The sequence below is a fragment of the Manis javanica genome, chromosome 5 (genome assembly GCF_040802235.1).
Source record: "Manis javanica isolate MJ-LG chromosome 5, MJ_LKY, whole genome shotgun sequence".
Lineage (NCBI taxonomy): Eukaryota > Metazoa > Chordata > Mammalia > Pholidota > Manidae > Manis > Manis javanica.
The window spans coordinates 71755412-71771379 of NC_133160.1; the positions used below are offsets into that span (position 1 = coordinate 71755412).

The window sequence follows — 15968 nt, forward strand, 5'->3', positions numbered from 1 at the left end:
CCTACAGCTGGTGAATGGTCAGCATACTATGTATTTCCTCAGCAATAAAAAGGAACAAGTACTGATAAACTTGCAGATTGGATATATCTGAATGGCATTATGCTGAGTGGGGAAAAAATCAATATGGAAAGGTTTTCTACTGCCTGATTCCATTTATATATATACCTTTTGTCAAAAGCAGAGAGATGGAGAACAGATCACTGATTGCCGGGGCTTAGAAATGGTTAAGGAAAGGCTGGAAATGACTCCAGAGGAGTAGCAGGAGGGACATCTTTGTAGTGATGGAATAGCTCTCCACCATGATTTGGGTGGTGGTTACAGGAATCTACACTGGGGATAAAATGGCACAGACATACACACACTTTGCACCTAGTCAGATTCCTGATTTTGTATTGTACCATGATTAAGTAAGACATAATGGGAGAAACTAGGTGAAAGATACAATTTTCTGTGTGCTATAATTATTTTTGAAAATATAGAAACAATGAAAGTAAATCCTATTTTTCCTTGGGTAGCTATGACCCTGTGGAAAAGCCCAACATTCAAATTTACACATAAGCAAGACCTGGGGCAAGAGAAAGGCGGCAGGGAGTGGGCAGCCAGGGAGGTGTTTCCCGCGCGCTGCGGGCGGGAGGCGGCGTCCGCACGGCCGACTTGCAGCCCCCGCCCTTGTTTTCCGTGCGCCGCGGGAGGCTGCAGAGCCAGAGGCGCCGGACCCTCGCGCGGCGCCCGGGCGTCCCCGACGGCCGCCTAAAGCCCTCGCCTTAGGGAGGAGCAGGGAAGAACTTTCTTTGAACCGCGAACATTTTTTGGTCATTGGGGCGGTCTCGCATGCTTGGGTTTCCCGCCTTTTGATTGCGGGTTTGATCTGCGCCGCTCTCCTCATTCCTCAGCTCCCTGAGCGCAGCCGGGAGCCCTCGCGCGCGCGAGTGCGGGCAGAAGCTGTCCGGCGCCGGGGGCTCGGGGGGCGCGCGGCATGCAGTCTCTCAACATCTCCCGGGAGCAGTTCTCCCGGCTTCTGCGGGACCACAACCTGACGCGGGAGCAGTTCATCGCGCTCTACCGGCTGCGGCCGCTCGTCTACACCCCCGAGCTACCCGGGCGAGCCAAACTGGCCTTCGTGCTCACCGGCGTGCTCATCTTCGCCCTGGCTCTCTTTGGCAACGCGCTGGTGGTCTACGTAGTGACCCGCAGCAAGGCCATGCGCACCGTCACCAACATCTTCATCTGCTCCTTGGCACTCAGCGACCTGCTCATCGCCTTCTTCTGTATCCCGGTCACTATACTCCAGAACATCTCTGACACCTGGCTGGGGGGTGAGTCCGAGCCGCTTTTTCTCCCTTAATCCCCAGGTTCCGGGGGACCCTCCTCCCCGCCTCAGCCCCCCCACATTCACACCCTCTCTTCCTACTTCCTCACCTGGTGCTCTCTACCGAATGAATCCAGTGCCCTTTCTTAGAACTTCCTCACTTGCCCCCATTTGGAGATAAGTTTTTTTGCCACTTTTGATTCCATCCAGCGTCTGTTCTTGTAGTTTAGAGATGGAGTTTAGGGAAACGCTTAGGAAAGGCAGTAAGGTTAGGAGTCCACGCGTCTCCAGTTATTTCGGCTCCCTTTTCCTTAATTACCAGGATTCTTCCTATTTTTAAAAAATAAAAGTACGATAAAGTATTTGAAATAACAACCCCCAGATCACTTCAATCCCTCAACCTCCATGCTCCCTCCCCAGTTGCCTGAGTGGCTTCCAGACAGGTATTTGTTCTCCAAGCAATATATGTGGACTTAAAACTTTTTAAAAAGAAATATAATAAATACATTTGCAGGGAAAAAAAACCTTAGACGAGTCCTTCCTTTTAAAAACTGGATTAACAGATTTACAGCAGAGTAAAGGAACACAGAAAACATAACTCATTCATAAAGGAGAAGAGATTTAATTTCTCCTCCTTCCTAAAGGGGAGTGGAAATGGCAGAGAAGCCATTCAGAGTCACTGAGTTGGGAACAGTGGCGGTGAGCTGTATTCTCACCAGTGCTTATGGTGTACGGTCGGGGAGGAAGCACTGGCTGTATCCCCATTGTCATGGGAGGCTGTATTTTTGTGATCACATCAAAATTCTTAGAAAGTGGTTGGAATTATATAAAGAATGTGAGAGAAATGGGTCATTATGCTGTCAACCCTGTCATTTCCACCCCTTTGCTAATTCCTTTTAATTTCATGGAGGGTGTTTCTTTCATGCCACTATTACCAACTTGAGATCTTCAATTTATTTCACTGGCATTGCTTTTTTCCCCCTCTAATTTGCACTGGGTTTATTGTTAGTGGATCAACGATGCTAAAATCTTTGATTGCCGTCTCATCTGTAGAGCAAATATTTCCAAAAATGCGTTACACTTTAGAGTACGTGGAATTAGCCTGAAAGTGACACATAATACAGAAAGTTATGAGTTGATTTATATAGATGATAGACTTTTGTATGTGCTCTAAGGACACCATTGCACTTGGGTATTTTAAAGTTGCCCAGTGCAACTAGCTCCATAAAATTAATGGGAAGACTTTTGATTATCATATATAACTTATTTTTGGAGAAAAAGGCACAGGAGTTTTCATACCCAAATTCTTGTGAAGACAGACTTATGAAGCCTATTTGTATTGCTGCATGATTGTAGCTCCATTCCTAAAGATGAACATAAATAGCTAAGCAAGTGGGATTGTATACTGGGAATCAAAAGACCTGGGTTACTATTTTGGCTCTAACACATGTTAATCCAGCCTGTCTGGTTCTCAGTTTTTCAATAAATATTAGGAATTCTAGAAGGCTGGAAGTGGAATAAGGCAGCTGTTAGCCTCTTGCTGTATTGCAGAAGGATGTGTGGGGAAGCCTGAACATTCACCATCCCTCCTGAGGACTTAGGTGGACACTGCAAAGGTTTTTATCAAACTGTTTTCCTTACTTCCAGTTCATGGAGGACATTTCATTTCAGTTTCTAAATGCTGAAAAAGGGTAATACATTGCTGAAGTATTTTACAGGGTTCGTTTAAGAATCAAGTGTATTAGTAAAAGTGCTTTGAAAAAAATTGATCATTCCATGTAGGGTATTAATTCTGTTAGGAAGTGTTTCATTGGAGGTGGCATATGTTTGTCTGGGACCAGCTTTATAGAATAAATATACTTATAAATCAAGTAAGCAACACCAAAATGGAAGTTCAGGGGTAAGGAAAGAGCTTGCAGAGGTAGTGGAGATGCAAAGCAAATTAACTTGTCCTTAATAGGATAGGATGATAATTGCAAAATTCCCTTGACAAATTAACAAAAGAGTTCAAAGGCATGTAATCTAAGAGTAGAAAATTAAGTCACAATTTATTATTTCTTGAAGCTATTGAGGATGCCAATCATGGTAAAGCCATTGGTAATACGAGATGAATAAAGCTCATCCATGCTTTTGTGGACCTCAGAGAACAGAAATACCCCAAAACGTGCACAAATAGAATTTGATAGAAGAGTGTCTCCTTTGCTACGGGAGCATGAAAGAGTCAGGAAGGCTTCAACAGGGTGGAATGTTTGAGCTGGAACTTGAAAAATAAGTTAGACTGTTTTCAGCAGAGAAAGAAAGATGGAGTATGTTCTAGGGGTCAACCCAAAGTCTGGAGGAGAGAAAAAAGGTAATTCCAAGAACACTACACTGTAAGGCATTTGAAGATTATAGTTTGTATGTGGGGAATGGTAGGAAATGAGATAGAAAGGTAAATTAATGCAACTGGGGAGGAAAAGTATATTAAAATTTTTATAAAACCTAAAATATGAATACTCAAATTCTTTAACCGGTCAAGTAGGAAACAAACACTAGGAGGCAACAGTGGCAGAAGGAAGACTGTGCCTCCTTGAACGGGAAGATCGCCGCAGGCAGGGGTGTGCCCGGTGCTGTTGCATCTTTTTTTGCTGCTGTAGTTATTGCTTTGTTATTATTTTATTTTCAGAGAAGCTGGGAATACAGATTTTTATTATATTGGCATTTAAATCAAATTTAGAAAGTTAAATGCAATTGAGTGAACAAAAACCTCTTTGGGTTTGGCGAAAAATAATTCATGAACTTCCAGTTTGTAACTTCTCTACAAAGCCTTTCTCTCAAACGTTTCTGGCAATGACTGTTTTTTTTTCTTCTTCTTTTAGTTCACTCATCTCCCTTGCTAGGCACCAAAGCACCTACTGGGTCCGAGCCTACAATTTGACAAGATCCTCAGGTGACTGATACGCACATGAAGGTCTGAGAAGCACCACTTTAAGTAAAGGTTTTCAGACCTGGCTGCACAGAGAATCTCCTGAGGGGAGTTTTTCAATGATCTGTGCCAGCAGCCATCCAGACTAGTCACCTCTGCCTCTGGAGCCAGCTTATACTGACTAACAGGGTCCGTTGTACACATCTCTACCCAGTTCCTTATTCAGGAACATCAGGTTGTTGGCTTGAAATCTGTCGTGGTGGGAGTATTTACACGGTGATAATCTGCAACTACAAATTAGGCCTTAAAACATACACCCACTCAGTTGCTTTCCAGTATACCACTGAGGAAGGACACTGAGTTTCCTTTTGTACAGTGATGACACCATAAATGACAGATGAGACCAAATGTATCCATAACATTTAGTTTATGTACCTGAATTATTCTCAAGTCAGGAGACACAACTGGTCCCTGGCATCCAAGTGCTGGCCAGCATAGAGACAATCTGGTGCTCCATCCTCTGCATGCCTTTCATGCCATCCCAGCATCAACTGTCTTTGATCTGCCAATGGACTCACTCTCACATTACTCCCTAGAACGTCTTCCGACATGGAGCTAGCTGGAGTGGAGATTCTCTTCCTCCAAGAAGAACACGGAGCATCTGCTTATGATTTTTACCACTAATGTGAGGATGGAGTTGTGTTGCCATAACAATTAGGAGTCAGGTCTTGGAAGTTCTGTCTTTGTTCTACTCTTTGATCTTTTTGGTCTTATATCAGTAATAAACTTGTTCATTGCACTCTTGGACCCATGGAATCTACCCCTCCTAATCTTCATCTTGCTTCTCCTCATTTTGTCCCTTTCTTCCTTCTCCTTTCACTTCTTTCTTCAAAATATCTCAGTGTTCCTCCAGATTCACTGGCTGAGTATGTTTTGTATATTCCGGCTCAATTCAGCACAGTAGGTTTTGTTTCTGAACAATGCCCCAGAACTTTTTGTTCTCTTCTCCAGGTTTCCATAAACTTCTTTCCTTCTTTCTTAAAGTTCTCCCTTTGGATGGTTCTCACATTTCCTCTTATTTTTTGAGTGTGTCCACTGAAGCTTAGTATACAAACTCTTTTCTTTCATCATTCATTTCTGATGGAACAGTCAGGACTCTCCTTTCTTTGCTGTTGATTCTGAAACCAGTATCTAATCATTATCTTAAGCCATAGTCTCTCATCTGATCTGAAGGCCAGGTGTTACACATCGGCATCTTATCAGCATCCAACAATCTCTCATCCTAGCTTGTCCCTCTTTCAGGGTCTGAACTATTATTAATAGTACTATGAGTCATTCTTGTCTTCAGCATTTCCGTGGGGATGTGCAGTGCACAATGGGTACCAAAGTTGTTGAGAGAGCTGTGTCCTTGTGGAATAACCAGGCTTTAGTTAGAACAAGAAGGGTGAGGGCAACATTCAAAGAAAAGTTGGAGAATGCAGGGGTTTCTGTTGCTCTCAGGGTTCCAGAGTGCACAGTAGAGAAAGCACAGTGGAAGTGTTGGGGTGGGGTGTTGTATCAGATTATGGGGTGTTCAGAGTCTGGATTGGGTCCAGGGGCAAGGGAGTCATGGTGACTGAGGTAATTGTAAACTGCAGGCTTGGGGATGATTAATTCTGAAGACCTGCCAGAAGGAGAAGGAAAATCAGTTTTAATTCTAGCCTCCTTTATGGCTCTCACTCAGCATTAATAAAGTGAGATGAGGAGTGCCTGAGGGAGGGCTGGAGTGATGGCCTTGCTGGGAGGCTACAGGCTCTGTGGCCACTTCAGTTTTGCTGGGGATGCATTAACAGCTAGGCAAAAGGATGGTCTCCCCAGGGACCCTCAGAGTTGTGTGGCTTTTGCTGTTGTGGGCAGTGAAAAGAATCTTCTAATGGTGACTGGCAAAGTGACTAAAAACAATTCCTAAAAAGGGGCTCCAAAAACACACTGAGTGATGGCAGCACACTGGGAAATGTGCACATTCACCTATACTCAGTCACTGCATGCAAAGACTACTCGGTTGGGTGAAGAAAGGTAAACATTAATTTTCTCAGCAGCTGATCTGAAAATTACTCTAAGAGCATTGATTTTTAGTCTTGGCAACACATGGAATCAGCCAGGGAGTTTTTACAAAAATGATGCCTGTCCCTACCCTCTAGTGGTTCTGATTTAATTGGTCTGAGTATGGTATCCAGGTATCTAACTTTTGTAAGTTCCCCAATAGAAAACATAATAATTGTCAGCTAAAATTGAGAACCACTGATGGAGTGTGAATTCTGACAGCACCAAGACTTAGGCCATTAGGAAGGTTAGAAGAAATAATGGGTGTAAAATGCTTAAATAGAACAGTGCCTGCTTATGTAGCACCACAAGTTAGATATGCATTATATTTTTTAAAAATAGCAATTGGAGTTAGAATACTTGGAAAATGCAAAAGCAGTTTGCATAAAATGGAGTCTAACATGGAACTCTGAGGCAATTCTTCTATTGTGTGCCCCTTATTACATTGTTACTAATGCCCTTAACCTTTGAGGAGTCTCCCAAGAAGGATTTGGAAAGAAGTCAGAGATGATGACTTCTTTGTTGTGTCATAAGATATACAGAGAAAGACCAGAAGAGTCATTCTCTTCGTTCTGGAGAACAGAACTCGAATTCTAACTTAGTACATCCCTTTACAAGGTTTTCGGTCCATTTTTCCTAGAGTGCCAGGGGCTAGTATAAGTGGGTGACAGTCAGCAGGCTCCCAGACTTCATCAGAGCATCTCCCTTCTCTCTTTAGTAGATTGGGTTTTGCATAAGATTTCACATGAAAAACAAAAGGCTTTTACTGGAAGCAAGGACTGGGAGGGAGGAAAAGAAAGAACATTCACCATGCACAGCATGAAAAATTTAGGTGTGTTTTTGGAGATTTTGGGCTGATAAGTTGTGAAATGAGTTAGTAAAGGAGGTTGTTGAACTGTTATTTAGTGAAAAGATCTTAATTCTTTGGACCAGTTCAGAGCAGAGGGATTACACTGGAACTTCTCCAAGTCTATTTTATTATTTGGTAAGTCGTTAGAAAAACATCACTTATATGTACTACAATTTTCCCTTTGCTATAGCATTTCACACACTTCAGAGTTCCTGGGATAAGCTTTAATATGGTGAAACTGATGTAAAGTCAACAGTATTATGGAATTTTAAGAAATCTTTTAATAGGAATGATGAAAGCTATTGACAAAGAATAGTCTCATTAAAGAAGAGAAGGATGTAAAATAAAAGAAATGAAAGGAAGGCCCAACAGCAGTAGTAGTTTGGAAATAAAGTAAAAAATTGTGCCATGGATGCTGGCCTCTGGGTGATCTTCCTTAGAATCAATTATGTACATACTTCAAAAAGAAAAGATGTCATGGGTCAAGAAAATCACTTAATTTTCTTGGGAGATGGGAGTGTAGATTTATTTAACAGCAGCAGAATTTATATGAAAGGTTCTCTTTACTTAGAACAATTACATTTTACAGTTAAAATAAGGACATGACAGTATTTAACAATGAGGAAGTTTGAAAATTTTTTATTGTGAGCTTAGAAGGCTTAAAAAGAATACCCTTTTAAATTTTCTTTTCTAAAATGTAGCTCAGTATGTTCTTTGACCAGTTGTTGGTTTATTAGGATTATTGTTTACAAATAGAGAAACACAACTTAAACTTACTTAAGAAAAGAGGAGAATATTCTGCTTCATGGAACTGTAGAGCTGAGGGTTAGGTTGAGCTTCACACTCAGCTGGGTCTATGTCTTCCAAAAATGACTCCAGGGCTTTGCCATTCTCCCTCTTTGTACCCAGCTTCATTTGCTTTTATAATGGTTCCCAGAGCTATAAGCTCACATTTTCTTTAAAACTCCCTGTTTCAAATTAAGTGTGTATCTACAGATGAATGGAGAAACAAAATGTGTATATATGCACAATAGAATATTACTCAGCCATAAAAAGGAATGAAATTCTGGTAAATGAAATAAATCAGATGCAAAAAGACAAATTTTATATAATTTGAGCTATCTAGAATGGGCAAATTCATAGAGACAGAAAGTAGGTTAGACTTTATCAGGGGCTGAAGGGACAGGGGAATGAGGAGTAATTACTTAACGGATACAATTTCTGTTTGCAGTTATGCAAACATTTTGGAAGCAGTGGGGCTGGTTGCACAACATTGTGGATGTAATTCAATGCCACTGAATTATATATTTAAAAAGGTCAAAATTGCAAATTTTATGCTATATATATTTTACCACAGTAAAAAAAAATTGGAAAAAAATGAAACTCCGTATATCAGAAGATAAGAGAGGATCCTTCCTGTTAGCTGCAGAAAATTTTGGAAAATTATCGTTAGCTTGGCATCATTCTCTTACCCATAGAACCAATCACTGTGGCTCAATCTATAAAATCCTTTGTTCAGGACTTAGTCATGTGGAAGTAGGGAGGGCTGGGTTCACCCCACCTGAGTTGACTTGGACTGAATGAAGCACTCTGGGGAAATGCAGGGAGATAGTTCCACCATGGCATCCTGGCAACCTTACTCATCTCCACATAAGTCACGTAGGCAAGGCTTAACACTGTCTGAACTGGGTTGTGGTAGAATGCCTGGAAATACCTCCAGTAGCAGTTCAGCAAAAGCTTGGTGAGTAGCCACCGAGAGACAATTTCCTTCCCAGTTCAGCAAAAGCTTGGTGAGTAGCCACCGAGAGACAATTTCCTTCCCAGTCTCATGTGAGACGCACTGTTTGTCATCCAACTCCCAAATTTGGTTTCACTTGAGCACAGGACTTCCCACCATACTTGCACTTAAGGTCCAACTGTGGGCTTTTGTGTTCATCTGTCAGATTGCTTGGCTATAGTTTGAGAGGAGTTCCTCCTCAGCAGAGAGACCCACTGCCCATGCTCTTGCTTCAGGTTTGGAATCTTTCTGTGGGGCTAGGGACACAGGGAGCCGACACCATGTTAATTTTGACTTCCTGCCTGTGTAAGTAATAAACTTCCTTGGGTCCTATTGACTAAATCTAGTAGAAACACCTGGGTACTCGTTAGCCACCACATTGCTGCTTGGGAGTGCTTGGTGCTTGGCAGGATGTTCCCATGAAGGAGGACATGCAAGGCAGATGCACATGCATAATCAAGTTGCTCACATGTGTCTACTGGACTGAGTTCAACTTACGGGGACTGTAAGTTCCTTGAACACATGTTCTTTGTCTTTGATTTCTGTGATGTCCTCCCACAGGGCTTAAGCCCTAGAATAGGTTTTTCAGGATCAAGCTGAACCAGAGTTTTGAATAGTCTCTCCTACTTACCTCTCCTGGTATTAGACGGATCTTGGCATCTTGTTCTGCTGCTCCCGCCATGTTTACGCACTTGTTGTTGGACCAGCCTCCATGCTGCTGCTTTCCCCTAGTGCTAGAGAAATGCATTCTCCCTCTGCTAAGGGGTTATTGGAAGGTCAGTGAATGGAGTCTGGGAGCTCATCTTAGCAGTTCCTTCTCAGTCTGTATCTCTAAAAAAGAATTCAGCAGAAGCTGAACTTCTTGTTTGCTTTCCTTTCTTAAAACTAAAGACTTCCAATGGTTAATTATGAAGAATTCAAGCAGGTGTTTATTGTTATCTCTGCAAAACTAAATTTGTTCTTCCCTTGGCTGGGGTTCTGAGAAATACATCACCTATAGTACCAGAAAGATTGCATATTATTATGGACTAATGGAATTCTTAAAAGATAATGTTTTTTCAAAGCCTGGGAGAACTAGAAGAAATAGACAGTTTGGTGCAGTGAAAATATACATGTACTTTAGAGTCAATAATCTTGAGTTCTAATCCTGTTCCACCATTTATGAATTACTGTATTAACTAGGTTCTTAGTTACATATTCTTGCATTACATCTGCCTCTATTAGGAAACCAAGCAGAGAAGTTACAAAATGATGGATGGTGCTGCCCCGGTGTGGTCTATGAAGCAGCAGAAACCACAACAAAATGACAGGTTTACATCATGCTGTGTTTCTACAAAAATATTCATGCATATCCATTTATTATGCTTTCCCATTGGATTTCAGTATTAAGTGTATGGTATTTACATATATGTCCACCTATAAAATCCTTTTACCTATAAAACTTGAAAGTCCCTTTCAATGTGTATGTGAAAAAATATCAACATTATTTTGAAGAACTTTTCCCTGTGAAATTGAGATGTATTTAATATCTGCAATGTTCTAGGTTGACACACACAATATTTGACATTGGGACAATTATTTAATTTCTCTTCATTGTAGTTTCCTCATCTGTAAGCTTGGGGAAATGTGTCCCCACTTTACTGGGATACTGGGAAAATGAATGACCCCAGTGTAAAGGACCTGGCACTTAGTGGGTACCCAAGGAAAGGAAGCTGATTGTTGTGCACCGCTGCAAAGCTTTTACTAAAATGTTAGCTGCATTTGTGTGTCCAATAGATTTATAGTCAATGATGGTGATAGAGTTAAAAACTGGAGTTGCAGTACTAAAATTCTCAAATACATATAACATATATTTATTCAAAACAACTATAAGTAATTCTGCCCATTTATAGCTGATTTTGTTAATAAAATCTTGAACAATTGCTTTGAAAGTATTTACTTCTATGCTCAAACTAATCATTTGTACTCAGAAAAAAAGAAAAGAGTTCTTGTTTCCAGTTACCTCAAAAGCCTTAGTACATGCCTAGTGGAGAATTAAGTGGTAAAGAATTTGTTGGGGTGATACAGATTGTGTAATTCCTTTTAAGGCTCATATATCTTCCCAGGACACTCTAGACTGTAGGCACGATGTTGCCACACAAGTATTAATACAAAGTCATCACACTGACTCGTGCCACTGTCTTGTAATGCCTGCTCTCTAGGTCCTTTAACAGCTTTTGCCAGACTCCCCAGTGGAGCCTCCCTCAATTAGGAACATATACCCCAGTTATCCTGTGGGCATTCTTGCTGTGCAACTCATGCTGTCTAGCTCAGGGCAACTTAATTTGGCCACCAGAGTCATGGCCATTGTGAAACAATGACATCAGTTCCTTTGACTCTCATGTTGCTAGTACAGATTTACTGAGATCTGGGCAATTCTGGGAGCTAGAGCCTTGCTCTTCACCATAAAGAAGTGGGAGTATGTGGATAAAATGAGAGTTCATGTGGCCAGGATTCTCACCTGGTCTTGTTTGGCTAGCTCACTACACGTGTGTGGGTAATACTTTGCTATTGACTCTATATAAAGAGCTCTGCCCAGTGCTCTGGGCAACATGGTGGCATGGCTGCAAGGCTGCAGGAGCAGAGAGCAGAGGCTAGAGTGGTGGCAGTGCCGAGGACAGAGGCCCAGAGGACAGCTGTGCTGGCAGAGAGGCCCAGAGGCAGAGACTGGCTTGCTGCATGCAGACTCGCTCTGAGTGGATGGGATTTTAGTGATTGATCTGCCGCTGTGGAAATAAAGTTGGGTATAACCCTTTCACCCCAAGAATGTTCTACTTTCATTTCTTTGGTCATACTGAATCCATAGTGAACTTGCCTGGGGCTGAAACCATTGGCAAGACAGAATACTAATACTGATAAGAACATCAAACTCATAATATAGAGCTCACTATGTAACATGTATATTACTATCCCCATTTTACACAGGAGAAAATGGAGGCACAAAGACCTGGTGTTCATGTACTAGTTATTTATGCTGCATAGCAAACTACTCCAAATGCAGTGGATTAAACAAACCCTTGTATTTGCTCATGATTCAGCCGGCCAGTAATTGAGTAATTGTGACTTGGGTCAGCTGGGCAGTTCTTTTGCTGGTTTCAGCTGAGATCACTCATGAGCCTACACTCATCTGCTGGCCTCATAGAAGCTTATTGTTGACCTCAGCAGGGACAGGCTATCTCTGTCCCATGTGGTTTCCTTCTTTGGCAGGAGCCCCCAGAATTGGTTATTTGGAGGAACCACATTCCAGGAGAGTGAAAGCAGAGGCTTCAAATTCTGTTTCAGGACTGGAAGTTGCACAAACCCCACTTCTGTGATAAAGCAAGTCACATCACATGCCTAGATTCAAGGAGTGGGAAAATAGGTTCCTCCACCTGATCAGAGAAGTGGTGGTCACATTGGAAAATGAGGAGATGGGGCTTGCAGACAGTTACGGAGAAATTTGAGCCTTTTTTCCCTCCAACAATCTATCATATTAACTAAATTGCCTAAGTGCATGTAGATAGGAAATGGTGGTGCCAGGATTTTGAGCCCAAGAACTCTGCTTCCATGTTGGGGTTTAACCCCAGTGGCTATATTGGAATGGGGCACTGTGAGTAAAATGAGAGTTCCTGTGGCCAGGATTCTTACCCGGCCCTCGTTGACTAGCTCACTGCACACCTGTGGGCAATACGTGGCTATTGACTATATAAAGAGCTCCGCCCAGTGCTCTGGGCACAACACGGTGGCAGGGCTACAAGGCTGCAGGAGAGCAGAGCAGAGGTGGAGTGGTGGCAGCGCCAAGGACAGAGGCCCAGAGGACAGCTGTGTGGGACAACTGTGCAGAGAGGCCCAGAGGACGGCTGTTTGGGACATCTGTGCAGACAGAGGGGCCCAGAGGATGGCTGTGCAGACAGAGGGGCCTAGAGGCAGAGGCTTGGTGCATACAGACTCGCTCTGAGTGAACGGGATTTTAGTGACTGACCTGCCACCTGGAAATAAAGTTGGGTGTAACCCTTTCACCCCAAGACCGTTGTGTCAATTTCTTTGGTCACATTGAATCCATAGCAAACTTGCCTGGCACTGAAACCCATTGGCAAACAGGCACGCTTCTCTTTCTGCAGTGCATTATGCTTCATCACCTGTTTCTGCCCTGTTTGTGCACAGTGCTGCCTACACGTTTGCTCCTAATCCTCAGATACAGTTTGGGACCTGAAGGACAAATTTCTGAAATGAAAAACTTGCCATGGTCTTTTTCCTCAGAAAGACTCATGAGAGTGGACTTTTGCAAGTTGACTCTAACTAGCTCTACCGAGTGGTCTAAGAACACTTGGACTCCCAATACACACATACTTGTGGAAGTCCATATTGACTATATATGAAGATGTAACTGTCAAGCTATCCTACAGATGAAACAACATGCTTGGCTTTTTAAAATTTTTCCTTTATTGTGATGTCCACAAACAATAAAGGATTTATTTTAGTGAGAAGGAATTTTATTGGATAAAATCTAATCTAACTAGGAATATGAACCTAATTCAACAGTGATTTCCTTACGGGAGTTTGAGGAAGAACCTGTGGTAGTGTATTTTTAAAGAAGAGTTTTACTTTTTTAGAGCCTTGGAAATTAAGCCATAGTCTAACACTTAAAACAAATGAAAAGGAGATTTAATGAAATAAAACATCACTCCAGGCAAGATGTAGATCCTGTTAGAATTCTATATTATAGAGTCCTTCTATATAAAATTTAGATCTTCACACTCTGTTTCTAATATTCTAATAAAACAGCTGGTTAATTCAGCTAGTATATTATTCAAATTGGATTTGCAGTGTTGAGGAAATAACACATCTGAATTTTATGACTTTGAAGACACAGGACACAGTCTATTTGTATATTTTTGGTCTCCTCCACTAGAATGACCATAGGGAGTTGTCAATAAATACTTTCAGTGAATTAATGGATATCATTTCACTATTGTACTAATACTTGAGACTTTTCAGGAATCAGTTGTATTTATTTTTGTGAAAGGCAGAATGACATTGTATTTATTTTCTGTGTCTATTTGTATTTTTGCTTTTTTGGTACAAGGAACAAAGATTCAATTTACCTCAGATAATTGGAGTTAGAGCAAGACTGTTTCGTAGCACTAAAGGAGAGAGGGGCCTCTGTCTTGCCAATGGGTTTCAGCCCCGGGCAAGTTCGCTATGGATTCAATGTGACCAAAGAAATTGACAGCAAAATGTTCTTTGGGGTGAAAGGGTATATTACCAGGCTTGTTCTCCCAGTGGGAGGTCAAGCATTAGCGAATCTGCCTCCACCCAGATCACTGGGCTGGGCTCTCTATATAGCACAATAATAGCTTATTGCCTAAAGGTGTGGAAGCAGTAGTCTAGCAACAGGCTAGTTACATCATCAGGTGGTTTAAGTTCAGTGAGGATCCTGGCCATAGGAACCCCAGCTTCCCCACAGCCTCTTTTAAATTTAAGGGTGGTAACAGGTAGATCTCACAGAAACTGAAGTGCAACCCAGATAAGCAGCTGTGTGGAGCTCAGCCTGAAGAGTTCAGGCATCTCCAGGGCTCGGCCATGACTGTGACCTTGTTCCACTCCAGGAGTGGACAAAGACCAAATTATTAAGTCTAATTGTTTTTGCTACCATAATGCTTAATCCCTTTGGTGTACTTAGTCTTTTTACCTTCTCATATCTTCTGCCTTCTGCTTTTCTCTTAGAAGCCTGGATTAATCCTAATGCTCCAAGTGGCCCAGGCTAGGTACACTGCCAAATTTAAAGAATTAGTTGAGCTATCAACACTAATGCAAAATAATTTTAATCTTTATTTATAATGTCTCAAAGGAATCTTAAAAGATATCAATTCATTACTGAAAATAATATTTCTTAAAACCCTTTCTTCCATTCTATTCAGGTTTTTTTCTAGTTCATTTAATAGTGTTCCACAGAACTTCCCTCACCCTGCAAGGCTCATGTGAAGTTCAGGACTCCCCAGACCTGAGACACAATGTTGCCACACCAATGTTAATACAACCCCCTCCCACCAACTCTTGCCTCCCTCTTGTGATGCTGGACCTCGAAGTCCCTCACCTCCTTGTGCCAAGCTCTCATCCCACCCATGGGTCCTCCCTTGATTATGAACATAGGCTCCAGGTACCTTGTGGACATTACTGCTGTCTAGTTCCTTTCCTCCACCCTTACCAGCCTGTTCTCTTTTTTCCTCTTCACCATTCTATTTCTATTCCCCTTCCCTCTCTCCTTTCTTCTCCCTCTGTCTTTTTAAAAATCTCTATCTTATTCCTTCAAATATCCCATCCTGATATCCACTGTCTCCTTTTCCATACAATCTGATCAATGAAATGAGGAAATATCCGGCAATTATCTTAGTTAAGGAGTGAAGGGTGGAGGAAAGAAGCTAGGAAAACTCATACATCCATAAATTTTAAATTTTATCCCTGTTACATTTGCTTGTCTTTAGGTTTTCTGCTTTCTCATAACCCCTATGACCCCCACTCTTGCTTGTGACTTTTCTTTACCTTCTTTGGTTTCGTCTTGTGCTGTACATTTGTTCTGTTGCCTGGGTCTAACCCCAAAGAGAAGGACTCCAGTTGACTTAGACTTTGGGTCCAGTATGGTCAGGTCAGCCAAGGACTAGGGGCAAGGGGTGGAATCATGTGACCCACACAGGCCTCTCCTTCCACAGAGTTGGAGGGGAAGGGCAGTGCCGCAGCCTGGCAGGGTTGGCATGTGAAGTAGGATGTAGCTTTGGCTCCTTTTTTAGGAAATCCCTGGAGGTGTAGAATGCACTAGGCTTGCATAGACTCCAGAGATGTTTATGGGCTAATTTGTTTCTTTTAAATTTACCTATGAAATTCATGAGTTTTGGAAGAATAGTCCTCTGTGATATATTTGCAAAGTTATTTCAATAACAATGATGAAAATTTTATATCAGATGATTATGAACCTTGCTTAGTTATCTAAACTGGATTTGCTTTTTATTCTTGGCAGACTTCATTTTAA

General features: G+C 41.9%; 1 protein-coding gene across 1 annotated transcript in view; it reads left to right on the forward strand.

The window, feature by feature from the left end:
• The first annotated feature begins 614 nt into the window (after positions 1 to 614).
• Positions 615 to 15968, forward strand: part of QRFPR (pyroglutamylated RFamide peptide receptor) — a 54092-nt gene continuing 38738 nt past the window's right edge. Inside the window, exon 1 of the mRNA XM_017665301.3 lies at positions 615 to 1316. Within this exon, the coding sequence (XP_017520790.3) occupies positions 977 to 1316 (340 nt within the window). The 5' untranslated portion in view covers positions 615 to 976. The remainder of the gene's footprint in view (positions 1317 to 15968) is intronic.